Genomic DNA, 27,247 nt, shown 5'->3' with positions numbered 1-27,247 from the left:
ACATGCTAGATACTGATACTACTGAGGTACAAAACTGATTTTAAAAGATTCTAGATGTGAATGATTATTGTGTTATGTTGTATAATCTTACAGGAAACTGACTGGTATTGCTTTTGGAGACCTGAATCCTTTTCCATTACGTCAGATCAGGAACCGAAGGACCTATCACCTGGAGAAAGTACGTCTTGAACTAACTGAACTTGAAGCCATTCGTGAGGATTTCCTGCGTGAACGAGAGACCTGCATAGAAAAAAGAGACCTTATTAGTGATGATGAGGAGGATAGTTGAAGCTACTCAACATAAACTTTTCTTTGGGATCGTGACCAAAGTGAGTTAACCTCCAAAACACTTTATTAATCCTATCAAACCGAATGTAAACCAGTTGCTTTTGGAAATATGCAGGACAAATTTCCAAACCCCAGCACTTTCAGATATATGGCATTGTATGGAGGCCAAACACTTTTGTTTACATGTATGTTCATGGAAATGTATGTAGGGCACTTAATATCTGTCTCAGTTTAGTCATACAGCTGAATAGTTGAAACAACAATTGGCAGTTGTTTTTGTGCAGCACACTTAGTGTCTATATGTGAAACAGTAGTAACAAAAGTCTGCACTCTGTTTACTACATTCATTGCCAAGCTTCTGTATCTGTTTGATTGTAACCATGTTTCTTATAGAGCAGGTTCAATGTGGGTGGACATACTATTTTTCAGTTTTGAATCGGTTCAATAAATGGCTTTCATTGTGTTGTCCTTGGGGGGGGTGTAGGGAGGAACAAACACACACTTCTTAGGTCACAACTAGAAAAGTATGGATTGAAGCACCATAAGAACTTTTACATTCCTTTATCTTTTACTGAAGTGACATGAAATGGATCGTCAAACAGAAGACTTATGTACTTCAAGTATAAAATAAGTCTCTATTTGTACCTGAATATCCAGTGTATACTAGTAGAGTGATAGCAAATACTTATGCTATTCTGGGTGGGTATGTTGATGATTCACATTAATACAAAAGGTTATATAGAGCAAATTCTGTTCAGTTAATTTTATTTCTATTCACTTTTTTTCTGATGGCTGTCTCAAAAAGGCCACACCTAAAACCCAGCTATTATGGAATAAGAATGGAGCTTGCTACAGGAGTACTATGTATTAGTTGTGTACCCATTGAAGGTATTTTTTTCCCATTATTTTGAATTGAAATCACTTTTCCTATTTAGGGCTTCAAGTCCTGATCTTTAAAAAGAAATATAGCATTTTTTCTGCATGATTCTATAGCTATTGTATAATAGTGATAGAGATTAAAGACAAATGAATATTTATCAGTCAATCAAAGGAGCCTAAAGGCCACAGCATGCATGTATAAATTTAAGTTACTTTTCCAGTGGAAAAATGCAAGATTCTCTTAATGTACTTGGGTTTGCTGTGAATATTAAGTGCACCTGCTTCAAGACATCTGTAAGGAAATGTTTGCAGCATTATGGAAATGTGAGTGGAGGCCATGCTTGCTTGTGACTACCAGTACTCTTAAATGGTTCTGAGGATGAAGAGGTTTTTTTGCTTTTCTTTGTTTGTTAGTTGGTTTTGTTTTGTTTTGCTGGTTATTCACTGAGCTCTTGCAATGTTCCTCCTTGAGTTGTTGGATCTTCATAATATTAGATTGACTTAGGTGTTGTCTCTGAGTAGATGATGATAAAACTAACGTACAAAATAGGTTAGCTCTTGGGGAGTGGTTAAGTAGCAAAAAATTAAACTTGTGGTCAGGAATGGTCCAAGTGCATGAAGCTTCTACTTCTCTGTTGGTTTTCTGAGAACAAGTAGGATTTGTATGACAGGTACACTCATCTAAATGTTTTAGAAAATTCAAGTGTGTGCGGGGAGAAATCCAGCTTCTTTTTCACAGCACTTTTGTAAAGGATGTATTTATAGCCTTCTCTAAGCATATTATTAATCAATTTATCTGAGAGATATACTTAGTGAGGTGAAAAGTAACTTACAGGACTTCTTTTGAAATACAATGTATGCCTTTTCCTGTATAATGTATAACTTCAAAGTAGCCAACAAATCCTTGCCAGTGAGGGACACGTGGTATGATCATCTTGATTTGTATGACATTTGTCTTGTAAAATGTCCCCTACCTTGTCTTTTTTAAGTGGTAGTTTTTTGGTTCGTTTTCCTAGTTACTCTTGGCTGTTTACTTGAACTTGTTAGGCAGGGTTTTTTCATATTATTGCATGTACTGTATTCTTTTTTTTAATTACAATCAGTATTTGAATATAAAAATGGGACCAGCTTTTCTAATTTTCTAGTTATGCTGTCTTTGTTTGGAAAGAGCTGGTCTCTAAATGGGTCTGTAATGCCCATTTTTTTTCTTTTCATCTTGTTTTCAAGTGTTAAATGAAAACTTCTAACTTGAAGATCTTCCTTCCTGTGGCAACTGGTGAAATGCTAAGGTGAAGAATTTAGAAATATGTACCTTAGTCTCCTACAAGTCTACTATTCCAAGGTTTTGAGTCTTCAGTTAGAACTAGATCTGTGACTTTAGGAGATGTTTTCGTACAGAATACATCTAAGTCTTTAGGTTATGAAGCTAAAACTAACATCAGGGCAACAATTCGGGAAGATCTGTAGATGACAAAACATGACCTGCAATGTTACAAGACTTTCTTTTTTTACAGTTGTGCTGAAGGTTAAATTACCATGTGTATTATTGTCGTTCATTATAAAAGTTGTTACCTGATTGTACAGTAAAATTAAGTAGCTCTGTTTCTTATTCCATTATGTGAATCTAAAACATGAATAGCAGGAAATCATGCTGTCTCTGGGTATTTTGTTAGCTTCCAATTATGAAATGAGTTGGTGTTAATTTACTGAAGTTCCTAGCAAGATGTTGACTTCATTTTGTTAATAATTGTTGACGCCTTAGTTAAAAGGTCAAAAAATTTGAAGAGGCATCTAACCAATGACTGCTAGAAATCCATGTAGAACAAAAATGAGACAAATGCAGCAGGAAGCAACTTCAAAGGAAGCTTTCCTTGCTGTTACAAATGTGTTTAGGCAAATACTAGTTTTCTAGTGGTGCTTAATCTGGTGATTTTGGGGAGCGGTAACTAGTTAGGGATACGCAGGATATACAACCAGTATTGAAACCAAATGAAATCAAACAAAAATACAGCGTGACTTGTCAGCCTTGCAAAAGCTCAACTGTGTAGATACCAGGTGCTCACGATTCGGGGAAAACTTCCAAAACAATATATGAGGATTTAACATTCATACCAGCCACTTAGTAGGAAATTGGCCTGTTAATGCAAATGAAGACTGCAAAGAGTTATCTTTTTTTAAACTTCAAGATCATGCACATGTGCGGAATTTCTTAGGCATGGTTCCCAGTATGTTATATAAACCAAACTGCTAATGTGCATATTGCAGAATGTTTCTCCATCTTTGTATGCTTATGCATGACTTTCAGTGAAACTTCTGGTTACATGGTTAAAAATGTTCTGTTACCTTTTATTAAATAGGCAGAAGTTTGGTGTACAATACCTCTAGCTATTAAGTCTTCGCAGTATTTCAGCTTTACCTGGACATGTATATAGGTAGTGTTATCATCAAGTGTTACCAGATTTTTTAACCAGCTATGTAATGAATAAAAATATTTCATTGTCCTTTAGGTGTTTTCCGTGACAGATTCGCACCTTGCCCTCAATCATTGTAAACGTGGTAAGATACTTCAGCAGAAAGGGAAAGATTTTTGTTCCTTAAGACAATGAGACTAATTGAATGGTTCTACACTTGGTAAACTGAGTTGTTTGTTCAGTCATGTTTAAGTGAGAAATGGAAAACGAGTCACTTTATTTCACTGAATTGTGTAGCTGTTTTGCTGAATCTTCCCTTAAGTGCCATGTTGGAAATAAGCAATATGTGGTACAAGAAATTTGGATCACAAAATGTAAGTGATGTTATTTTTGTAAAAAATGATGTAAGAAAAAAAAATAAATTGTTTACTTTGCATTACAGCTTGCTCTGGTTCTTTTTTCATAACAGATTGAATAACTGCAGGTGCCGTCAGAACAAATCCCTAGTAAAGTGGGTGTTTTTGTCTGATAATGTGATTTCAGAGAGTATAGAGGAACAAATATGCAAATTTGGCTTTGAAGCATAAAGATGTGAACTATAGACATTTTGCGTGCAGGTGATGCTGTCTGGGTAAACTTGTGATTGAGGTCCTTAGTTTGTGGGGGGGATGGGGGAGAAGATTAAATTTCCATGAGCGCTTACAGGGAACAGACTTCCTAAGAAACCTGAATATTTGTATAGTATCTCCTAACACAACCTCTTCAGCAGAATGTTTTTGTCCTCTAGCTCTGCTACAGGATGGCAAGCTGTTAAGAGTAGATGTTGGCACAGCTGGAAATCTGTTCGAAGGACTTGCACAACAAAGGATGGAGAGCAGCAACTGAGGCAAAGAATTACTCGCCTAAGGAGAACCTCCTGTCCTGTGTGCTGAAAGTTTTAAGTGTGAGGAATAAACAGAAAATTCTGGAAAGAGAATGCATGGGGAGCAAGGTCTGTCTTGGACACTTGGCATATTTAGCATGAGCAGGTTGTGTTGTCCCAGCAGCTGCTGGGGCCCGTTGAAGAACAGCTGAGGCTCCTGTTTCCTCCTTGGGAGTGAGCTCAAGACATTTGTTCTCAACAGAATTGCAACAAGAATGCAAGTGCAGTTGCTGATATATGTTAAGAGACTTATTCCTGAGAAATGCATTATTTTAGAGAGGATAAATAGAGCTGGTCTAGTCTGACCTGAGAGCAAATGTCTGCAAAATCTTGCTCTCCATTCAGAATAACTCAGAGATGTGGAGAACACGCTCAAGTCTGTTGGTGCTGTATTATAGTATATCAGGTATTCACTCTACGGGATTTTCAGAAGTGCTAAACATAGCTTCCTTATCTGCAGCTCCTTGACCTCACTGGAAGCAGAATCCATGTAGTGCTGAGGCTTTAAGATTTCCCACACATAAAGGCCATGAAGTATATTCACTGAGATAATGCAAAGGAAGGGTGTGCTCTGCCTTGGAAGCTTTCTCCCTGGAAAAGAAGGTAAAAGGTTCAATCACGAAGAAGTTAGTAGAATGGTGTTTTTGTCATGATACTGTGCTGTAGAAGCCATACTCCTTTACAATTTTATATATCTGACAGCGATCTCTGCGCTGTCAACATGACTAGGTTTTCAGAGGAAGGACTAGACTGGTAAGCACAACTCAGGAATACATGCTGAATGTGAAAGACAAAAAAGCAAACAGTTACTGGAAAAGAAAACTGCCTGTTGTAGAGAAGTGAATAGGGTAATTAAAACTTTCAACATTAGAATATAGATGAGGAGATTACAAGACTTTGGCCTTAATTCAGTTGCACCTAGTCTTGAATGATTACATCGTGCCTGTGTGTTTCAAGTAAGGTGTACTTAATGCATGCACAAAGGTTATATATTTTTTGCAGTGAGATGCCTCTAAGACTTGATGTTTGAGCTGATGAACTGACTTGATGTCTTCAGGCACCATGATTGGTGATTAAACTGTGAAATAGGCTGTTTACCTGTTTTTGTAAATGCATGTGGTGTTTTTTCTGGTCTTTACACATGGGACATCCCCATGGAAAAAGTAAGGTATGGGCTTCATTCTTCATTACTTGCTAAAAGAGACTGGTAAATACATGGCTAGCAGACATTACAGCGTTTGTCTTCAGAATTCACTGGCTTACCATGTTGCTTGTGCTGCCTGCTTTGGAAGCTACTCAGGTTTGACTTTTCTGTCTTAATCTTGTCCTGTATGCACGTAAAGGCTTTTGCCCTGATTGCCAGAGATGATACAAAGAAATCTGAGTTAAAATGTTCTAAAGGAAACTGAATAACTAAACCAGGTGAGAGCAATTTCTTATTTATGCAGAACCTACATTTTTGCCTGTAAACCCTGTGGGTACAGTATTGGGGATGAGATTCCATCTACCCTTGTGTTTTGGGAGATCTTGTAGGGCTGGCCAGTAGAAACTAAATTGAATGAGGGTTATTCAGGGACTAGGGAGAGCTTGTCCTGATTTCAAAAGTGTCTGTGGCCTGTCAGGGCAAACTGTTGTTTTTTCCTCTTGTAGCTATGAGCAAACAAAAGAAGCGGCCTTCCTTGTGTGCCCTTTTCTCTGAGATTTTCGTAGGAGTATTGATGTGACTTGCATGTGATCATACCACGTTGTAGAACTAAAGGTGAGGAATGAAGTCTCTTTATTTCCTGTTTCAATTCATTCTGATGGCATTTGAAACCTTTACTATTGCTCCCATTTCCTGTCCTCCACCCTCTATAATATCAGATACAGCCACTTTCCTTTCTGATTTGGGAGAACTGGGTGGAACTACTGGGCTGTGGAGCAGGGGCACAGTTCAGTCCAGTTGACTTCAAGTCTGAAGCCAAGTTTCTAACTGATAATAAAAAGCACAGCATTTAGGCTCTTGCTTAATATAAAATTATTTTGAAATTCATTGTATCATCTTAGCAATGTTTTGCAATGGAAACAGGCCACCTGTTTATGCATAATTTGCCATAGCTTTGCTTTATCTTAACTGCATACAGAATTGTAAGTAAAGGCAGCCTTTGTATTAAAAGCATTTATGTTCAGTCTGTAAGGTGTGAAAAATACCACAATTGCTCGTTAACAAATGTTGGATATTAACTTGCCTGGAATAAATTTAAGGAGACCATACAGTATTTATCACAATTACTGTCTGCTGAAAAGAGGGAGAAAATCCAGTTTTACAGGTCTGGGGAATGTCTTTAAGACAGGAGAATAAACAAATGAAGGATGTACTTCTCGGTAGTCAAAATTTCGTCTAGGGCAACTTGGAAAGCAGTATGGCAGCTGGTTGTTATAGTAGCACACTAATTCATTTTGAGTTGCACAGTGAAGACTGGCCACTCTTTGAATCCCAGTGTTTTCTTGAAACAACAGGAAAGTTCACTTGGCGACTTTGAATTTTAGACCACACAAAAAATAATGTAACCTTGTATTTAGGCTTGTATAGAATATAGGAGAAGGTTCCTCTCTCATTAGTCTCCCTCTAATGAATTCATCTCTTTGGCATTAATTCCTTGGTATTGTTTTCTTGTATTCTGAATCTACTTAAAGCAAAGGAAATCAGGTCCTACACCTGAAATATGCCCAAACCAGCCTGGGAGAACTATCATAGTCTGGAAGGTTATATAAGGACCTACATCTCAAGTGTGGGAATGCAAATACAAGGCTGTCAAATTCTGGGATTATGTGTGCTGCTTGCATGCAACACGTTCTTAACAAAATAGTCTTGTTTAAGCCATGTCAGGCACCCATTACGTTTTTTGCACATGTCCTTGGTTAAACTTTGTTATCACTGCAGAGTAACTCAGCTTGCCCACTGACGAAATGGAGCACAACTGAACAAACAAATGAGGACAATGTTTGTTTTTCAGATCCAGGGCTTGCTGATTTCTGAAGTAGCTTGCATTGTTGTGTAGTGCTGCTGAAAGCTGGAACAACATGAGCTATTTACTTAACCTTGGACCAATTGCTACCCCAATGGAGAAGGAGGGGGAGACACCTTGCAAGCAACTGGTGCCATTTCAGTGGTGATGCCTTGGAGTCTTGCGACTTCCTGGAGAAGAAACCCTTCTGGGCAGCACTTGCTTCGGGGACTCTGGTTCTGGCAGCCGCTATTCCTCTGTGTCAGGTGCGAGCTCTGCGTGTGCAGCGTGGGCTGTAAGAGCAGGGCCCTTACCTGGGGGCATATGGGGAAGGTGGGGCTCAGCTCCCTGCATAACAGCCTGCGTGGGGCTTTGGAGCCTCCCCACTCCGTTTCCTTCCTCCCTGCGGTACCCTGCACCCCCAGCCCCGGGGCTGATGAGCCTGGCGGGGTCCCAGCCACCCGCCCCGGGTCTCAAACCCGGCCTGGTGCCGTGAGGAGCCGGGGGAGCGGAGCGGGCCCCAAGCCGGCACCCCTCGTCCCCCTTCCGCAGCCCGAGGCGCTGCGCTGAGCCGGCGGCGCCCCCGGCCCCAGCTGGCCCTGTCTCGGCGGCTCCCGGCCGCAGCCCGGCTTCCCCGGGCCCGTGAGGGGGCGCCGCGGCTCCCCGCGGCGGGGTGTGAGGCCCGGCCCGGCCCGGCCCTCCCCTCCCTCACGCCCAGGGGCGGGCGCCCGGCACGGCCCCGGCGGCTTCTCCCGGTGAGCGGAGCCCGCGGCGCCCCTTCAGCCCCCTCAGCCCCGGCCCTGAGGAGCCCCGCGGAGGGGCCGCACCCGGCGGTAAGTAGGTGCCCGCAGCACCCGGCGTCGTCCTTCCCTTCCCTTCCCCTCCCCGCCTCCCCAGCCGTCCCTTCCCTGGCAACTTGAGCGCTGTCCCCGCTCCGCGGCGGAGCTCGGAGGCTGAAGTGAGGCGACTGCGGAGCACGCCGGGGAGCTGCGCCCCTCGCCGCCGGCTCCTCCCCGGGCCCTGGGGTCTGCACGGGCGTCGGGGCTGCCCGCGGCTCGGGCTGCTGCTCGGCCATCCCCTCGGCGTCGGGTGCTTGGAGGGCTTCGGTGGTTTCCACCCGCGGCTGTCAGCACGGGGGCAGGCAGCTCCCCGCATCATCGCAGTGAGCAGAGGCTTTCGGTCGTCCCTCAGCAGGTCCCACAAAGGCTGGGGAGCGAAGCAGGTTCAGAAGTACCCCCTTCGTGTGACCAGCGTGGATAGCTGGTCACACGTCGGCTTATTGATGCCCTTGTGCAAATGCTGTGCAGCTCTCTCATGGTTATCTATAGATTCCATCCCATCTTTTCCCTCAGAAGGTTTCAGTCAGGATCTGCAGGGTTTCTGAAGCCGAGCCCCTCTGGGTAGTGCAAGCGCAGCGCAGTGCCTGGCCCGCATCCTTCTAGGGGACAGCGAAGAGTGAAGGTGTGAATGGGAGGGTGGAAGTGTGCGGCAGCTGCTGCTTTGGCTGATCAGTCAGGGTAGATAGAGCAAGGGGCCCTTAAGCCATGAGCACCAGCTGCAAAAGGCCCCAAAGTGGCATGCTCACCTACTTAATGCATGTAGGGAGAGAGGAGGGAAGCTCAACTATGATCCTCTGGGGGATCAGAACCTACTGAAACGTCAGTAGGTCTCAAACTTTCCTATGCCCTTCGTCTGTGTGCTTAAGAAAAAGATGCAGGTAGCATGAGCCAGATCACAGCTTGGGGTCAGCGATGTTTCTGCTCTGCAGTCATAATCCTTGAAGGCGCCGCAGGGGCGGGGAGCAGGGGCCCTGATGCTGCGCCAGCATGCCGGGCATTGCGGGCTTTCCCCGTGTCCTGGCTGAGGCGTTCGCACCAAGCTCATCGCTCAAGCACGCGAGGGCCTTGGGATCAGTTACAGCGGTGGCCCTCGCAGCTAGCTGCCTGCTGCTGAGCTGTAATTAGCTGCAGAGCTAATGCATTTGGTGTGTACCCTTGAAATGGAGGTTTGGAAACAGTCTTTGGTCGTTCAGCACACAGATAATTACTGCAGGGTAAACCTGGGAGGTCAGAAAGGCATCCCTTGAGAGCTGGTGTCTACAGCAGCAATTCTATAATGAGACTGTGGCCAAACTGAATTGCTCAGATGTTTGCTGCGTTTTGTGTCTGTTATAGGCACACAGGTAATAACAGCTGCCTGAATTTTCCAACAGAAAAGAATTTGGACTACTGTTGCCTTCGACAGGAAGAATTTTAGGTGAAAATAAAGATTTGTTGAAATTAGTACCATTGTGTAATTGTGCCGTAAGTACTTTTATTTGAAAGCAGGGGATAAAAACGCCTTCTTTTATGCTGTTGGAATTGTGTAATCTTTTGCAAGATAAAAAAAAAAAAAGGGAAGAAAATTCAGTGGAGACAAGGGTGAAAGAGGAAAATACCTTAATGCTTGTAAGTATCTTGTTTAGTTTTAGCATAAAGCATCAAATAAGAAGACAGTATCAATTGATTTTTTTTTTTTTAATCTTGATTTGGGTAGTTTTAGTTCTAAATTGTTGTAGTCATTTCTTGCTAGTAAAAAACAACTTAGAAGGGAAGATGTTTTACTATGGTCAGTTATAATGCATATTTTAGGTTTTGCTTGAGTGTAGCTATTATTTTGTAAAGAGAAAGCATGCCAGAGAGGATGCTTCTGAGTTTGGCCAAAGGGGGTTTAGTGATTCAGCTTGTGTCAGGTGTATTTGAGAAAATAAAATTATTCATCTCTTACCTCAGTCACTTGAAACTGGTTTCCCAAATAGCTACAGAAGATAGCTTGAGGAAAAAGCTTGTGGCAAGCCAAATGATCCTACAGTTTTGTTCTCACCTCAGATTTCTATAGTCTTTCTCTTATTCAGCGGTGGGTGGATGTTTATTGTGGATTCAACATGTGCAGGCCTTGGACCATGCCTTGGATCACACTGGAAAACAGTGATTTCTGAGGGTACATAAGATCTAGTTTTATGGTATGAGAGAACTTAGGAGCGTGAAGTGATTAAGCAGTAAATGTTTCTGGTGCCAGAAACTGGAACCTGGGAGGTCTGTATTCTATTTCTGGTTTTGCTATGGCTTTGTTACATGGCTGTAGGAAAATAATTTGCATAGTGTTAATAATACTTTGACACCTTGTAATATTTGGGATGTGTAGAAAATGAAACTATTCTATGAGGTATGGTAATGAAAACACAACAAGTAATGTGAATGCTGAGTAGCAGCTGGCCTTTGTAGTAAAATGCTCAGCACTAGGAATCCTAGAGCAGCAAGACAGAAGAGATGGCCCCAGTGTGGGGCGGTTGAGGAAAAGACATGGCGTGTTCTGGGAAAGAGCACAGAAGGCAATGTCTTCTGCAGAGCTTGCTGCGGAGCTCTTTAAAGCTCTAGTCTGATCCAAAACGACCGAAGCTGATTTCCCCCCTTCTTCCAGTTCGAATGAATTCTGTTACAGACCCCAAGTGACTGCAATGGTCCAGTCTTCGCATGCGATAAAGGTGTTAGCATAAAAAGTGCATCAGAAAACAAAGTTGATTGTTGCTACTTTCTCTTATCATGAGTGTATGACAGGAATGTATGAATCAATGCGTATAAATACCTGAAGGGAGGGTGTCGAGGGAATGGAGCCAGACTCTTTTCAATTGTGCCCAGGGACAGGACAAGAGGCAGCGGGCACAAATTGAAGCACAGGAGGTTCCGACTCAGTATGAGGGGACACTTCTCTACTGTGAGGGTGATGGAGCACTGGGACAGGCTGCCTAGAGAGGCTGTGTAGTTGTCTTCTCTGGAGATATCCAAAGCCTGCCTGGGTGCCATCCTGCACAGTGTGCTCTGGGTGACCCTGCTCGGCAGGGGGGTTGGACCAGATGATCTCCGGAGGTCCCTTCCAACCTCAGCCAGTCTGTGTTCCTGTGACTTCTTTGTCTGAATGTGCCAGAGATGAACAACCATCTCTAATTCAGCAGTCAGCTTTCACTGATCAGCCTAAGGGAATCATGATGTGACTAAAGGAAAAAAAAAAAAAAAAAGGCTCTCATTCCCCCTTTAACACTTGTGCTCTGTGTTTGCAGATGGAGTCCAACAAAAACTGTAGTTTCAGTCTTCAACCATGAAGTTATCTTAGCTTCCTAAGATCAACGTGCAATGTCTGGGGAGGACTCTGTTTATGACTGAAAGGAATTTTTATTTCAGATGAATTTCAAGTGCATAAAGGTCATCTTTTATTATCTTATCCCCCTTGTGCAGTGTATTTGCTAATGACAATTGTCTGAGATCATCAAGTGTATGATCTATTTTGGATACCTGCTGACTGTGACTGCTGGGTGAAAGCCAGCAAGAGAAATCTGCAGAAGTAATGAGGGTGGAAGGCAGTGTTAGACAAGGGAAACACCAGCACATCAGAAGTATGACTGGAGGCTGTGGACGCTTTGGAGCAGTTTTGTGTTCAGACTTCAGAAAGGAGGCTCTAGTTTTGAGTCGGGTGAGTGAATGGTGTCTTGGGGTTGCAAGCTTGCCGCTTTGACCTTTGTGGAACAAGGTCAGTAAAAGGGATGAGAGTTTTCTGGTTATTTTTGAGAAAATACTATGTGGATTCTGTGCATCTGCAGAAGTAGGTGTGTTTGGAGAATGCTGGGAGATGAATAAACTTGTCAATCAAATGCAAAACCTCTGTGTTCCCAGAGGCATATTGGGTGGGTTCCCTGTTCTCAGAAAAATGTTTTAAAATTGTTTTTAAGGCAAAATTTCTCTGTCTCTTAGGACAATGATTTTCTTCTTAGGTGTGTTTGTATATAATGTTATTTATAGCCGTGTACCTTGGATTCTGATGAAGTGAGTAGTCAATCTGAGAGATTTACAGTCTTTGGGCAAGTCTCAGCAACATCTCTTCGTATATGGCCGGTTTCCTTTGCTTGACTTTCTCATGGGCTCAGAACTTGATCTTGCAAATCAGGATGAGCAAAATGTTTGGGATTTTCGGCAAGGCTTGGCTTTGTCTTTTGTTTACTTCTTCTGAAGTCTGTGCGTGTTGAGCTAGGTTTGCTTCAACACTTCAGAAAATGCCGTTCTGAACAACTGCAAACAAAATTATATAAACTTAATGTGAAGCCAGTAGCTTAGAGGTACCCCAGTTATAAATGCTACTGAAGAGTTTATTTACCGTAGTTTCAAGGCCTAAGCAGAAGTGGTCAGTGAGCTTTCTCTGAGGATATGAAAGATTGCTTCAGAAATATGGTAGTTTAGTTACAAAGTAGATTTTTAGTTGTTCATTTTGATTGAGAGGAAAGGGACGTTTATATCCCAGGCATTAACAAGAAGAATGAAAATAATGAGCAAAGAAGCAGAACGGTTTCTGTGGCTGCACCTTGCAAAACCCTGCAAATACAGGAAAAGTAAGGATCACCTAGAAAATGTCTGAGAAAATATGGGGAATTAAAGTGGAAGTGACAAACACCATTGTAAAGCATCCAGCCTAGGCTCAGAAATGGAAGTGTTGATTTTCTGCAGTATGCTTCAGTAGTGATGTTGTTATTCTGGTCTTCAGTGTCACAACCTGTGCAGTTTCTATCATTTGCCTTAGGTAGCCAGGTGAGAGAGAGCATCATTAGAGCCAAGTTAAAGGAGGGTTTTGAAACTGGGGCTTGGACAGATTTGTTAATGAAAAAGCAACAGGCCTCCCAGAGTCTGTCACAGAGCCATCGCATCTGCAGTGGAGACCTCCAGCAAGGCTGCTGCTGAGGACGTGAAAGATTTTGCCAGGGGTACTTTGCACCTCCCTCTCCTCCATGAGGTTACTGCAGATGTCTGTCATGCGAGACATGTTGGCTGGTCTGGGCCATTGGGAGCTCCCCGCCTAATGAATGCCTTGTGAAAGGGAAAGGAGTGAAGGGAAATGAACGGTCATAGAGCCCCCCTGTCTTCTTGTGCTGGGGAAATGGCAGTCCAGAAGGATGCACTGCACAGAAATACCAAGCGTATGGTGAGAGCCATCAGGAAACTACACAAAGCTGTGCTGTGGGAGGGTGGAGGCAGGTACCGGTGCTGCATGCCTGGTAGAGGGATAGGCATTCTTCTTGATACCCCTTATTGCTACTGCTTTTTGAAAGAGTGAATGTTACTTCTAACCAATATCGGGGTAAGTGTTGGTGCAGTAGCCCCTCTGATTGAGATGAAGCAGTCAAAACGTTTGTGTTCTAACAAGTAATTTTTGTTAACACCAGCCAAAAAGCGTATGTGGAAGAATGAGGAGACTGTTTCCCTTCCTTTGAAGGACTATACTTGGAAAGGAATTTAATTGATACTCAACATGCCTCCAGTGTGTTAGAAGCCAAAGGCTTAAAGAAGGGAGAGAGAAAAGAAAGCAGCAAGTCTGTTCACTGAGGTGAGCGCATGACAAAAGCTGGGTGCATTTTGACAAATCTGTTAGATTTTCATGGCATATTTGCAGTTTATGATATATGCTTATAGAAATTGGGAAAAATCTTAACAACAAACAAACAACAACAACAAAAAAACCACGCGAATTTCAACTTTGCAGTAGCCCTGCAATTGCTTTTTGGTACTTTGTCCTATTTTTTAAGAAGTCTGATGGTTTATCAAAATAGCTGGCACTTCTTGCAACACTGAATTGAGTTTGTTTCTAAAAGATTAAAATAGATCTTTGTTTGCTGGTGAAATATGCTTCTCAGTGTGCCAAAGACTGCTATTTAAAAACAGGAGGGAGCTGTATAAAAAAATACAGAACCTGGAAGTCCCCAGTGCATGTGGAGCAAGAAGCATCTGGGATTCATAAGGAAGTAAGCATTACTTGGAGTACAAATATGTCGCTAAAGCCCGGAGGTGCATGACAACAGCTGCATGGCTCAATGCAGTTAGATTTTGTTACGATATGAGAGGCCTTACAGCTACTTTACTCAGTCTGATCTAAAGAGCGGATGCTGTTTGTGACATTGAGGATAATGCTAGTGTTTATCTACACAGGAAACACTAAATGTTGTAAACTGTTTGGTTGATTACTGTTAAAATACCTTCTGTAAGCTTAACATAGGTACCTGTGTGGGCATATCCCAAGAAATAATGTCTCTGATCTTCTCCTTTTCCAAAAGCAGCAGCTTCTGGATCACCTGCTCAAAAAAAGGTGGTGGGGGACAAGCAAGAAAAAATAATTAAAAAAACACACCCCAAAACATATGGAAAGATTGAGCTGATGAATGTTGGTATGGAGGGTGCCACACTTGGGCATAATTTTGAAAAATACACCATTTTTCTGTGATCCATGCTTGTATTTCTGGCCAGTTTGTAAAAGGAGTATAATTTGTTGGACTTTGCTTTGTGATCTGCATTGTAGGCTTCGTCATTTCTATTGTTATATCTTCTGTCAGCAGTCTAAATGTGGGACCAAACTTCTGTTACTCCTGAGAGTTTCCTCATGTCTAGCACTGTAATTCATGAGTATTTGAGTAGCACAGTAAAGGTGAGGACACGCGTATATCATAGTGTATTCTTTCTCAGTTTCTCTCTGCCCCCTGCATTTTGGAGCATCATTTTGGGAGCCAGGAATGAACTTTGCTGCCAGAACATAGCGGATTGAAATCCTGGAGGACTTTGGTATAAATAGAAAGTTTTTTTCCTTTTTCCACAGCTGCCTCATTCTCTGGGTAGCAAATCTAGTGAAGCTCTCTGCTATGCAGGCTAACTTTCTTTGTGGAAAAAGCACCCTTCGAAGAAAGTTCAGTTGTTGTTGGTTAGCATGGCCCAGCATAATGTATCCCCAGGTCCTCAAATGCACCAGTGTGAGGCTTGTTGTTCCAGACCTCACAGAGCTCATCAACTTAAAAGGTTATGTTTGGGAAATAAATTGCACTTTTACACAGGGTAATGCATACAATAAATGCTGCTGCTTCTCTTTTTCTTATTTCCAACATTTAGTGTGATGGGAGATGTTGTACTGAAAGCTCCCTAGATGGAATCACGGTGCCTTTTTGTAGCTGTGGTCTGTCTGCTGACGCTTCTAATGAAGAGTCCTGCAATGCTGATATTCATACAAGCTCTCTTTCATGTAGTGTGGATGCTTTATGTCTACACGTTTGTCACATCATTAATTGGATGTGTATGCTCTCAGTTACTTCAGTGAAGGGCACTTCACTTACAGGCGCTCACCTCTTTTTCGAATTGGGCCCTCACTGTTTGGCAGAGACTAATGAATGAATTCCTATAACTGGTCTACAGTATGTTCTGACATAAATAAGCTGCAATAGATCCAAAGTGACTATATCAGAAATATTTTTTACCTGTTCTTTGCCTGTTGAAAGATCATGATGAATGTCATACTTTCTTAATATTCTAGTGGCATCATCTTTGTGCATCAATGAAGAGTCCAAACATGGCTTTGTTCAAGCAACAGAAGGTGGAGGATGTTTATGAAATTGGGGAAGAGCTAGGAAGGTAAGTTTACAGGTGACACCACACTGTTGTAAAAGCTGACACGTGGGGATGTTTGTAGCATCTTAAAACAATGACCTGATCAATGTACTGCATGACAGTCCAAAGCAATTTCAATGTATTACAGTAGAAACACATTCTTTTAGAAGAAATGCACTGTGGACATTTATTATTTTTAGGTTAAGTGTGCTAACTTTTTTTTCCTGTTTCCTTTCTTGCAACTGGGACAACAGAAGGTATGTTTACATTGTCTTTTGTGGATAAGTGTCATCTTTGTCTGTGCTTTAGACTGAGTTTACCTGTCTGTTCTCTGAATGAGCTGGGGAGCAGGAAGCCATGCTGCTGTAGTCACAGATGCAGCCCGTTTATTTGGCTTGTTGTTACGAACAGAGCTGCACAGCCTCCGGCTGGCTCAGAGCACTGACAACGTGTTCATATCTGCCTGCAGAGCACTGTCTATGTGTTCCTGAAAAGAATCGTCAATCAAAATTTCAGCAGGACAGACTAATGCCTTTATATAGCTTTTAATCTATAAAGGCTTATCCACAGGTATTAATTATAGGTGGAGTTAATGGGCTATTGCCATGCTTAAACACTATGCTGGATTGTGGGCTGGATGACACAGGGCTTCCTCAGTCACTTAGCAACTTACAGTGCTCTGAGTGAGGATGGCAGGTTCCCATGCAGAGTCCAGCCCTCCGATGCTTTTCTCTTTAATATGCAAATAGCTGAATTAGGGCTCTACACTTGGTGACTTCCTTCCCAACATCTGGCAGTTAGTTTTGATAAATGACTGTGTATGTACAATTACCCTTTTTCAAGGTCTGACAATTTAGTGACATTAAAACACTTCACTTGAAGCTGTTTCCCAGACAATTTTTTTTTTTTGGCATTTGCAGCTATTTCATCTTTAGAGTTGTTCGGAACATTTCTTTATATGTGGGGTGTTTATATTCTTTTTCTGTTTTCTTCCATCTCAGGAAGACCTCAACTTGTAAATTTTCCATAGCTGTTTGCTTTTGAGTGCTGACTGGTTCCGAGACTATCATCCTGAAAGTGAAAATCTGACAGCAGCGAGCATTAAAGAAATGCAGTGCGAATGCAGCTTGTAAAAGTTGTGCTTTTTTAATATAGGAGGCCCTAGTATGTGGTGTTATGGTAAAATTAATAAAACTAGGAACTGGAAAATGAATAGTACATTTTTACCTTGGTTGGTGACTTGGTTTTAGAAATCTATTCTCTTTTGAGATGATGAGTCTCATTCCCCTCTTCAAGCTGATGGTAGATCTCTTGTAGTGAGAAATCCAAGTCGACTTGCTACTGAGGTGTGTAGGCAAAAATGTTCCCAGAAAGACCTGAAGGAAATGGACAAATTGTGAGACCTCTGCTTTTGTTTATGTATTTTTTTCAAGAGCCCTGTAAAGTGTGAGAAAAGGGCAGCAAGACTGGAGTAGCGCTCTAGTTTTGAACACTTTTGAGTTGTATACTTTATGCATTCACATGAATATCATGTCACACAATTTCTGCCAGCTTTATTTTCACTTTGAGATTTTGTGAGAAGTTCTGCAAACGTCTTGTTTCAGCTCTGTGTTAGACGTATAGTTTGACCAGGTTATCATGTCTGTCTCTGAGCAGTAACTACTGATAAGGGCTGGTGACAATTGATATCTTACTTTGTTGGAAGTAAAATAACAGACTAGAGAAGTTCTGGTGAATGAAACACTACAAGAATCTCTTTCCAGTGATGACTGATGCCCTTGGAGCCTGTAGATGCTTTTTATTACTTCAGTATGTAACAGTATTCAGTATTACTTCAGTATGTAACAAGCTGTTAGTGCTTGACAGGTACAGGGGGTTAAAAGGATTTGGTTACTGTGATTCTGGCAATAAAAGTCACTTACAAAACAAATATTTTTAAAGAAAAAGTCATTTACAAGACAAATATTTTTAAACAAACTCTGTGAAGTGTTTGTCCTGTTCATGTCCTCCTAACTGAGTTTGTGATTTCCTGGGAACAAAACTCATCATGAATAGAAGCTTAATGCTTGTTCCAGCTCTATTCAGTCAGAAGTTAAAATACAGGATCTCATTGACAGGGCCAGTCCCTGATTGTCTGAAAGCCTTTGCACAGCACTTAGGAAAGAGGGCTTCTGCTATATACTGTCAATGCTGCTTTGCAAGGCTTCAGTGTATCTGGTCTGGTGATGAAATAGGAAATTTTCTGACATTGTGCAGCATTTAAGGTAGCTGCAGCAAAGGCTGTTCAGATCCAGCTACATAATACCCTGCAAACAGCGTGTTTGTGGATTTCTGAACCAGACCGCTTTCAGAATCGTTGCAGAGCTAGAGGCAACTCAACAGTTGTTGGAAAAGACGTTTCTTCTGCCAAGGCACCCTGTGAGAGAAAAGTCTGCAGAAAGGGGGAGCAGGTTTTCCATAGCTGCAGCTGTACTGAAACTAGCTGCCTAACTTCAGCGTTCCCTCGATCTTTCAAATATTAATCTTAGGTTTACACCTCTGTTGCCCAACTTCTCCGGAGGGTACATGCAGGGAACAAGAAGTCAGGCATGTGGCACTGGGCAAAAGAAGTTGCTAATGGGCTTGCATAGTTCTGGCAGCTATGCTGGTGGGGAAGTTTAGCACAGGCTATGCTGAATGAGGGAAATACCTTATTATCATGCATGTATTTTTAACGTTACTTCCTGTTAGATAATATCAGTTGGTTTGTAAGTATGAAGTCTGTGGGGAATGAGGTTCTCTAGCTATAGCTAAAAGGGGGCCTAAAAAGATGAAGTGCCTAATGGGTAAATTTAGCAAATTTCAACATCTTAAAAAAAAGAAAAAACCCTTTTGAAATCTATAGTACAGCCTATTGTTAGAATATTGAAATATTTCTAAATGTTTTCTTTTGCAAAATTTATGGTTAGTGAGGGGGGAGTTTCACAATCTGAAAATGAAAATGTTACAGGAGGATTTATTTAAAGAATCCTCAGTAAAAATAGCTAGTCTAGAAGTCTGGGAAAGTTAGAATGCAATAGAATATAAGGTATTCAGAACCTGCAAAGGTAGTTGAAGATTTTCCTCTTTTTTCCCTTCTCCATAAGGCAGTGGATTATGCAGTTTGGGAGTACATTATGCAGTTCTCCCAGGCATTTAGTGTTATCTCTCCTTGAAGGCATCAAACTGTGATTTCTGGCAAATTCAGTTTTTTTTTTTTCTGTCTGAGCTGTTGATCAAAAATAGGTACTTCAAAAAAATATTTTCCACAGAATCTTAGCAAAATTCATCCCTCCTCAAATGTGGTTCTCTGTTTCTAAATCTCACTTTTATTCAAGTAACAGCAAACTGTGCCTTTCACCATCCGTTTCAATACACTTCTCTGTCAGAAACCTGTTAATGCTGTTTTGTGTGCTCTGAGGAGGATCCTGGCATAAGCTGCTTGCAGGAATGTTTGTTGGTAGCAGATCACTCTAACTGCATGTCTAAATGATGGAGATGCTTCTTAAAAAATGAGAGAAAGTGAAGGCTAGCTTAACTGCCTTGGGCATATGCAGCTGTCAAATAGCCCTTGGTTCTTCAGCCAGGGAAAGTGGCAGGGAGAGGAGGCCAAGGGTGGAAAATTGTAAACTGAAGCCAAAATGAGCCAAGAGAGGGAAGAACTGGCCTGCTGGTCTAGGGAAGTGGCAGTAGCAGAGCTCACTAGGGAGCTTTTTAAGAAAAAATGTCTTGGGATGTGTTGTGATTTGTATAGATTGCTCTGTCTAGGTAGAGAAAAGCAGTTCTTGTCCAACCTCACAGGAGCATTTTCTGGCTGTGCTGGCAGACGCTGCCAGGGGTGGTAGGTACACGAAGAGTGCTAGAATTTCAGGGAGATGCAGGGCAATTCATGAAACGTTGTACCACAGAGTCATCAGTCTAAATGTGTCATCAGCTGGTCTGCAGAGGACTGTTGACATGTGTGCCTTCTGGGCAGTGTCACTGTTGCACGTCAAGTCTGGGCTGAAGGTAGGAAGTGTGGTGGAGCCTGGCTGGGAGCCTTTCGTGGCTGTGTCCGCTGAGAACTGTGTTCCTGCAGGACGGTGTGAGAATGGCACTGCCGTGTCCTGAGACAGTGCCCTGCTCACCACAGCTCAGCTCTTTGCAGCACACAAGCATCATGCTTAACAGAGAAACCTCAGAGATGTCTGGGATGTTGTTTTGTTCATGGATAAACAAAAATCTGTATGTAATTGATCTAACAAGATGTATGCAACAGGATGCTTCCATTCTTTTTCATGGTGGTAACATTCGGGCCATTTCTGAGCAATTATATTTGTTTTCTGCATCAACAGGACAATGTTTCATGTTCTGTTGTACTTTTTAAATACGCGAAACTTTGACTTTCTGGACTTCAAAAGGATTGCTGGATGTTTTTTTCTCTTTGGGTAGGGTACTTCATTTCTTTGTATAATTGCAGTTCAGCAAAGTCATCTTGTATGTAGCTGCTCTGGTAGAGAGCAACAGAACAGGTGCACGCATAAGGTGTTTGCTTTGGGTGAAGTTGTTTCCTTCTACATTGTGGGCAGGCCGAGAAGAAATTCCAGACGATTCAGTCACTGCCTTAGTGTGAATGGTAATGACTGTGATTTCTGTTGATTAGTGTGGGCATAAACCAGCTTCTAGCGTCTCAGCCTCTGCTGACCTCGGGTGTGGTTAAAGCCAAGCTAAATCTTTAATCAATGGCTATTCATATCTCCCGAAGTTCCCCATCTCCAGCTACAAGTTCCTGCCTCCTCCCTGCCCTGTATGTGATCAGGTCAGCTTGCTGAGACAGTAGACTTTTTTTTTTTTTTTTCTGGGTGAAGCTTAAAGAACACCAGATGCAACATTTTATCAGTGCTAATGGGGCTTAGGGGCCTGGCACATAATCACTGTTCTCACAGTGTAGCTAACAAATATTTATTTACCTAATGAAAACCAAAAGCACAGATAACTGAGGTATTTTTTGTAGGAGAAGAACTTGGAAATCCACGATAAAAAGTCATGTTGTCTAGCTAGATGGACTCTCCCTGGTAAACAGAAGGGTGTAATTAGAGCTAGGAAATTTACTCCTCACACACACATCGCACAGGATATTCATAAAAGGATTTTTTTCCTTTCTGTAGAAGTCATACAGTATTGGGCTTTCTCAGACATGGAACTTAACTCTGTTCTTAGATTCACTTGTAATTTGAACTAGTTCTCTGAATCTGGAAGAGTAACCTTGGATTATTTTTTTCCTATAATACACACAGAACAAGTCTTTGCTTTCAATGCAAAATGTAACTTTAATTACTGAGCACTAACCAGTACCTATTAATATTTCTTGTTACAAAAATCTTCTGTGTCATTCATTTGTTTCTACAGAAGATTCAGTATACATTATGGCATGGGATACTTGATCACCATAACTAAGATTGTCATCAGCTCTCTAATACAGTCATTCTTTTTGGATTTTTATTCCTTCCAGCAGAGTGAGTGATTTTAGATTTCTCCTTTTTAAATGGTTTTCCCTGCTAGTTTTTAATGTTCTTTCAACTATTTCCGAAGTTTTTGTTTTGTCTCATGAAGCACGGAGAAAAAATGTTTTGTTTTGTAATTGGAGTAATTAGTCTCAGTATTGGAGTTTTGTTGGATCCATAATCCTCACAGAGAATTTGTATTGGTGTGTCTGTTTCCTATGTAGGAAGAGTGGAGAGAACAAATAGCATAGCTTCTGTGCTGTCCTGCTGCTGGAGGAGATTGTTTTTTGTAGCAGAAACTAAAAAAGATGAGGAGGTAACTTCTTCCTCTTACTTTGGTGGACCAGAAGAATCCACAAAGAGCAGTGAAATGGGAGTTTCAGGAACCCTTTGTGGTTTTGGCCTTACAGATAATTTCCTAAAAACTTGATTAAAATGCCAGCATGATTTCCATCCCTTTCGTTCATGGGGAAGGGAAAAAAAACATTTAACCATTAAACCATAGTACTGGTTCCCCCTTATAATTTATTGCTCTCATGTATAATACGATCTGTTTGCATTCAGCTGGATTTGGACCTTTAAACACAGGGTACAGTGTGCTAACCTTCTGCATGCATGTTACGTATGCACTGGTGTTGCTCTACATAGCAGAAGGAACAGCTTATCAAATCAGCTATTCCTGCTGATGATCCTGCTGCTATGAGTCAGCTTTGACCTTCCCTAGGTCTCTGGACTCTGTTCATTCCCACTCCAAGAGTTGATATTCAATCTAAAACTAAAATGTGATAAGTGGGAAGAATTTCTATCATGCATATTTAATTCTTGAGCTTTAGATTAAATAATGCTTGCCAGGCTATCAGGAACTTGCCAGAATTGCTGGGTTAGTGCTATATCACTGCAGACTCTGCTTTTCCGTACTGAGGAGCTGATAGACTGCATTGCTTGTCACTCTGTCATTGGGAAGCTTCCAAAAAAAAAACACAACACATTTAACAGCTTTAGAAGATGCTGGTGACGATTAAATAGGTGGCACAGTTTCTTGTGTCATAGCTAATGACCCCAAATGGTGTCTAAGGCATTAATTGTCTTTATTGCAGATAACATGTTACTTAATTGATTGTTGATGTTATATAAGTTAATTGATAACATTACTTAATAGGCTATTAAGCCAGTAATAAGTCACTGTTCAGGAACATGAGGTTTATTAAATGGTGATTTGAATTTCAAATGGTTTATTTGCTCTCTACTTACTCCAGTAAACTAGATCCTTTTGACTGAATCCATATTCTTCTACTGTTCTGATTCTTTTCTGACAATGAATACATTGTCTTTAGCCCAGAATATGTTGGTTACCTTTGAGCTGTAAAGAGATGTGGGTGAAAGGTGCTGGAGACGTTATCAGACACAGCATATGTTCAAAAGTGCTCAGCACTTTCCTGTTGTGAGTATTGAAACTTACCATGTAAAGTCACTGTGTTCTACTGCATTGTACAATCGGTTAGTAAAAACATGAGTAGCGGTGAAAATATCACTGTGTTTACAGTGGCAGCTGATTTTTTTTATTCTTTCTGTATAAAATAATACATCTTGTTAGGTTTAAAAAGTGGCATATTGTTATAGTAGTGGTACTGTGATACTTCCCTCTCTCTATGAACTGGTTTGGTTGGAAGTCACTGCCCAGCCACGAAGTTAACCCGAAGTGAAGTCAGGTTAGTCATGTCTCATAACATAAAGATTTTCTTCTGAACACTGTCACAGGGCTGGGTTAAGAACTAATGACATGTCTGTGATAATCTTGCATGATAGGTTGACAGCGTGGCCACAGAGTTGTGAATAGGATTTATTTGTGTATCCTTCACACGCTTGAAGGATTTATGTGCTTTTTAGGTGTCAAAATTCATGTGAAATGCTCTGTTAAGAAAATGTTTAAAGCATTCTGTTATAATCTGGCATCTGCTGCAGTCTAGGTAGTGTGTAGTTACTCTAGGAGAGGTAGCCACTTTGTTTGTATTTTGGTTTGGGTTTTTTGTTTTTAAACAAAATAAAACACTTAATTTGCATCTTAAGCACAGAAAGTACAGTGAGATTTGTGACAGGTCTCAGCAGACAATTAAGCAAATAAATACTGTTTTGTTTTTCTTTGAGAGACAGTTCTGTTCCATAAAATCTTATGGAAACAAGAGGATACTTTCCCTTCGGTGACCTTGCTGTGCTGGGATTTCTGTTTTTGTTGTTTCAGCTATCATACTTTAGCTCCTCAACAAATACTGTGCTGCTGGACATACTATTTATTCACTACTTCATTTAAATTTCTGCCACTCCAAATACTGGTTTAGTTTACAAAAAATAAAAACATCTGTAAAAATAAAACATACTAAAGATCATTGCTGTAGTCCATTTACAGAAGGCTCCCAGTTCTTCATGTCTGTGACCACAGACTTTTCACAGAAAGCTTCCAGTAAAGTATTTTTATGCATATGGTTTGTGAACCTTGAATGGTTTTTGGTTCAGCTGTTTTGTAAGTGAGCTCTGAAAGCCCACAAATGGCTTGTAGAAGGAGTTAACAACAGATTGCTGTCTTCTTTGTTGGCAAGAGCGTAAGAGCATGCCAGTGCAATGACAACTAGCAGAATTTGTCTCTGAAGTATAAGGAAAGAGGGAAGAGAGTCTTTTGGGGAGAAAAACTGCTTTAGGGGCTTGAGGTTTTTAAGAAGCACGTTCAGCAAGAATTCTTAAGGGCTTTGCTTTGGAAATTACAACCATGAAATAAATAAATAAAAAAATTAGAACCTAATTTTCCCGAGGGGGGGAAAAAAAGTGTGGAAAAGAAATGAAATGCAGAATTTCAAAGGATGAGATGACCAGTTAAAAACAATCTGAATTTAATAGTGGCAAAAAGTCATCATTAACAGAAATGTTGACATAAAAACATCAGTTGTAACAGTGAATAAATGACCCTTCAGTGTTGAAACTAAGTAAGCCATGATACCTGGGTTCTATAGGCAGCCCCTTGAATGCAGAACTCTAACCTGTGTTAGCCTGACGTTATTGTTTGTGATTCTACTTTTGTATATTAACTTAAGAATGCAAAAGGAAAATAAAAATCACACGATTTCATAATGTATTTTTAGAATTTCTACTCTCCTCTTGATCTAGCTATAGATTATGTCAAACCAAAGCAAAGGGTTCTGTTGGCTCATGTACTGGAGAGCAGACAATGTGCTGCTGACATAAGGTGAAGCTGTTAGCAGCAGTTAATGACATACACTGTAAAGTAACTGATTGCTACTGTCTGTTGCTGTCAATAAACATAAATAAAATTGTTTTCAGGGTTAAATATATCATATTGCCTCATAGCTCAGAGAATATATGGCACTGGATAAGGTGTAACTTTTTTTTTCTTGCTGTCAAGGGACCAAATGTAATTTATCATCCAATTAGAGAGACAACAACTGGCAAACTTTGCAAAGTCTAGTAAACCTAAAATTAGATCTTCAAGCTGTATTTTGGCTTACTGCATGCAGTCAACCTCATGTATGAATTACGTCATTTTGTCTTTGTTTGGGGCAGTGTTTCTAATAGCAGATAAACCATAATAGGCTTGCATTCTCACAACTGAATGTCTTAAATGTGAAGTAAAAAGTACAGATCCAAAATTCACGGTTTTATTCAAACTGTGAACACCATATTATCTTTCCAAAGCTCTGTTTTTTTTTTTTCAGTTTTCCTGTAAGCTCCTTTCTATAACAGACTGTTTTTATGTTATGGCACCTGCTGTGTATTTTTATTTGTGCATTGTTCTGAACTGCAATCAGGCTTGAGTTTTGTTGGTTTTCTACCTGGTTTGTATGGCTTTGAGACTTGAACTTAAGAAGTGTCCTTCGAGGCCCTTTGTGTGGAACGTAATGGTACTGTTAGAACCACCTGGCTGGCAAAGTAACCGCAGTTACTTTAACTCAGCCTCAGTCTTGAGAGAAGTGCCAATCTGAGCAAGAACTGAAGTAGGCTAGGAAGCTTGATGTAAACGTGCTAAAACATAATAACAAAATGTGAGAGAGGAGAAAAGGAATGGAAGGTCATCTCCACTTCCCTTAAAAGCATTTGTTTGTGTCCAACGCAGTTTAACAGACTGTTCCATCTGGTGCAGCAACAGCAAATGTGTCAACGTTGTTATTACCATGCTTATACTGCTGTAGCTTGGTGTACTTTCGATAGCTGTTTTCCTCAAGTGGAAAGAGGAACCTGGAATTTTCACCTTTCTGCATCTGCTATAGGTCAAAAACATCATCAAAGGAGAGTAGTAGATATTTATGGCACCATGTAAGTGGAAAAAAACCAAAGGCTGTGCGAAAAATATCACCGTGTTTTTCTCTTGCAATGGGTTGAGGTTGCATTCTTCCACCAGCTTGAGCACATACTGCTGATATTGCTGAGCTGAGCGACTTTCCATTGAAAACTCCACCTCAAGTGAACACCTTCAAGTTTGGAAACCAAAGAAATCCCCGTTAAATAGTTGCTGAACTGAGTTTGCAGATCTTCTGTGAAAAGAAGGGTTAAACTGTTTTGCATTCCTGGTAGCCTACGTGTGCATATAGGCATTTAAGAGCATGGCTGAGATGCTGTTAGGCTGTTTTTTTTAGTTTCCCTTCTGGCAGTGCATTCTTGTGAGGATCTCCTAGTGGAAAAAATGTGAATGGTTATAACTGTAATTCTACTGATGTCTAGAGACAGGAAGTTGAATGTAGGTCCAGCTGTATGCTTACCCCTTTAAGTTTTACTACATTCTTCCAGTAGCATTACCTGTATTTTACAGACTTTGGGAAATTAAATACAGAAAAACTGGGTTGCCAGTTTCTATCAAGTGTGTAGGAATCTAATTACTGTTAAAATTAAAATCAGTGGGGGGTTGCTGCCTAAAATTCCTTGCAAATCTGTTCCAAAGTAAATTGTCCTGGCTCATTTTGGGATTGAGTATAGGCTCTTGACTGGCAGAATTCCAGAAAGCTATCTTTCTTTTTCAGGTTCATTTACTTCACAAAGAACTTCTTGAAAATGTGTATCAGTGTCAAGTGTACCTGTCAACATGTTTTACCATAACATCTATCTTATGGGAATTTCAAGTTGTCACAACTACTGAAAAGTAATAAAAATAAATTCTTGTTTGATAGATTTTTTTGAATTAATTACATGAAGATGGTTTGGACAGAATGAAGAATAGACTGAACATGCAGAAAGGGAACATATGTTTCGTATTTGGGGGTGAAGTGGTTTGCTCTTCTCAAATACAGGCAGAATCAGCTTCCTGACTTCTCCCCACACTAGCCTCAATGCCAGACTGGAGTCAGGTAACCTGTGCCGTCATCTCAGTATTTTGTTTACATATTTTTAGCTTTCCATGACAGCTACTGAGCAATGTGGTGTTTCTTGAATATCAGAGGAAGACCCATATAAACCCGTGCATATACATAGAGTAGCTTAAAGGCTCTTTTTATTGTAATGCACTATAGCAATACAACTGTTTCCCAGTGAGGCGTACAAAGCTGGCAGGCTGCACCTCTGTCAGTCACTCAAGTCAAATTCTGCCCCAGAGCATTAGCCTCCCAAACCACTATTAAAAATAAACTTAGAAAAAAGCAAGAAGTTATCCAGTTATTCTGGATTGTGTAGTTTCCTCTCACTGCCCCCATATCCTCTTCTGAACTGCACAATAACATAAGCTGAACTGCTCATATAAAGCATGCTTCTGAAAATAGACTCTAATGCCACTTGGTAATATTGTCTGTGCTCTTCTTCAGTGACAGATCTCCTAGATGAT

The 27,247-nt window shown here is 41.0% G+C and overlaps 2 protein-coding genes across 15 annotated transcripts in view; both read left to right on the top strand.

Annotated features, from left to right (window-relative positions):
- Positions 1 to 4,020, top strand: part of TBC1D2B (TBC1 domain family member 2B) — a 38,147-nt gene extending 34,127 nt beyond the window's left edge. For all 3 annotated transcript variants that reach the window (XM_080608197.1, XM_080608196.1, XM_080608198.1), the window contains exon 13: positions 94 to 4,020. In XM_080608197.1, coding sequence (XP_080464323.1) covers positions 94 to 289 — 196 coding nt within the window. In that variant the 3' untranslated portion in view covers positions 290 to 4,020. The remainder of the gene's footprint in view (positions 1 to 93) is intronic.
- Positions 190 to 27,247, top strand: part of DAPK2 (death associated protein kinase 2) — a 56,123-nt gene continuing 29,065 nt past the window's right edge. For 3 of the 12 annotated variants that reach the window (XM_080608206.1, XM_080608204.1, XM_080608203.1), the window contains exons 1-5: positions 4,049 to 4,195; positions 4,366 to 6,259; positions 7,497 to 7,753; positions 11,759 to 11,993; positions 15,858 to 15,955. In XM_080608206.1, the coding sequence (XP_080464332.1) occupies positions 11,868 to 11,993; positions 15,858 to 15,955 (224 nt within the window). In that variant the 5' untranslated portion in view covers positions 4,049 to 4,195; positions 4,366 to 6,259; positions 7,497 to 7,753; positions 11,759 to 11,867. The other 9 variants (XM_080608205.1, XM_080608210.1, XM_080608211.1 and 6 more) reach the window with 8 other exon arrangements.

This window comes from Anser brachyrhynchus (genome assembly GCF_964034855.1).
Source record: "Anser brachyrhynchus genome assembly, chromosome: 11".
Classification (NCBI taxonomy): Eukaryota; Metazoa; Chordata; class Aves; order Anseriformes; family Anatidae; genus Anser; species Anser brachyrhynchus.
The sequence above is the reverse complement of the archived record's forward strand: the minus strand, read 5'-3'. Positions and strand labels throughout refer to the sequence as shown.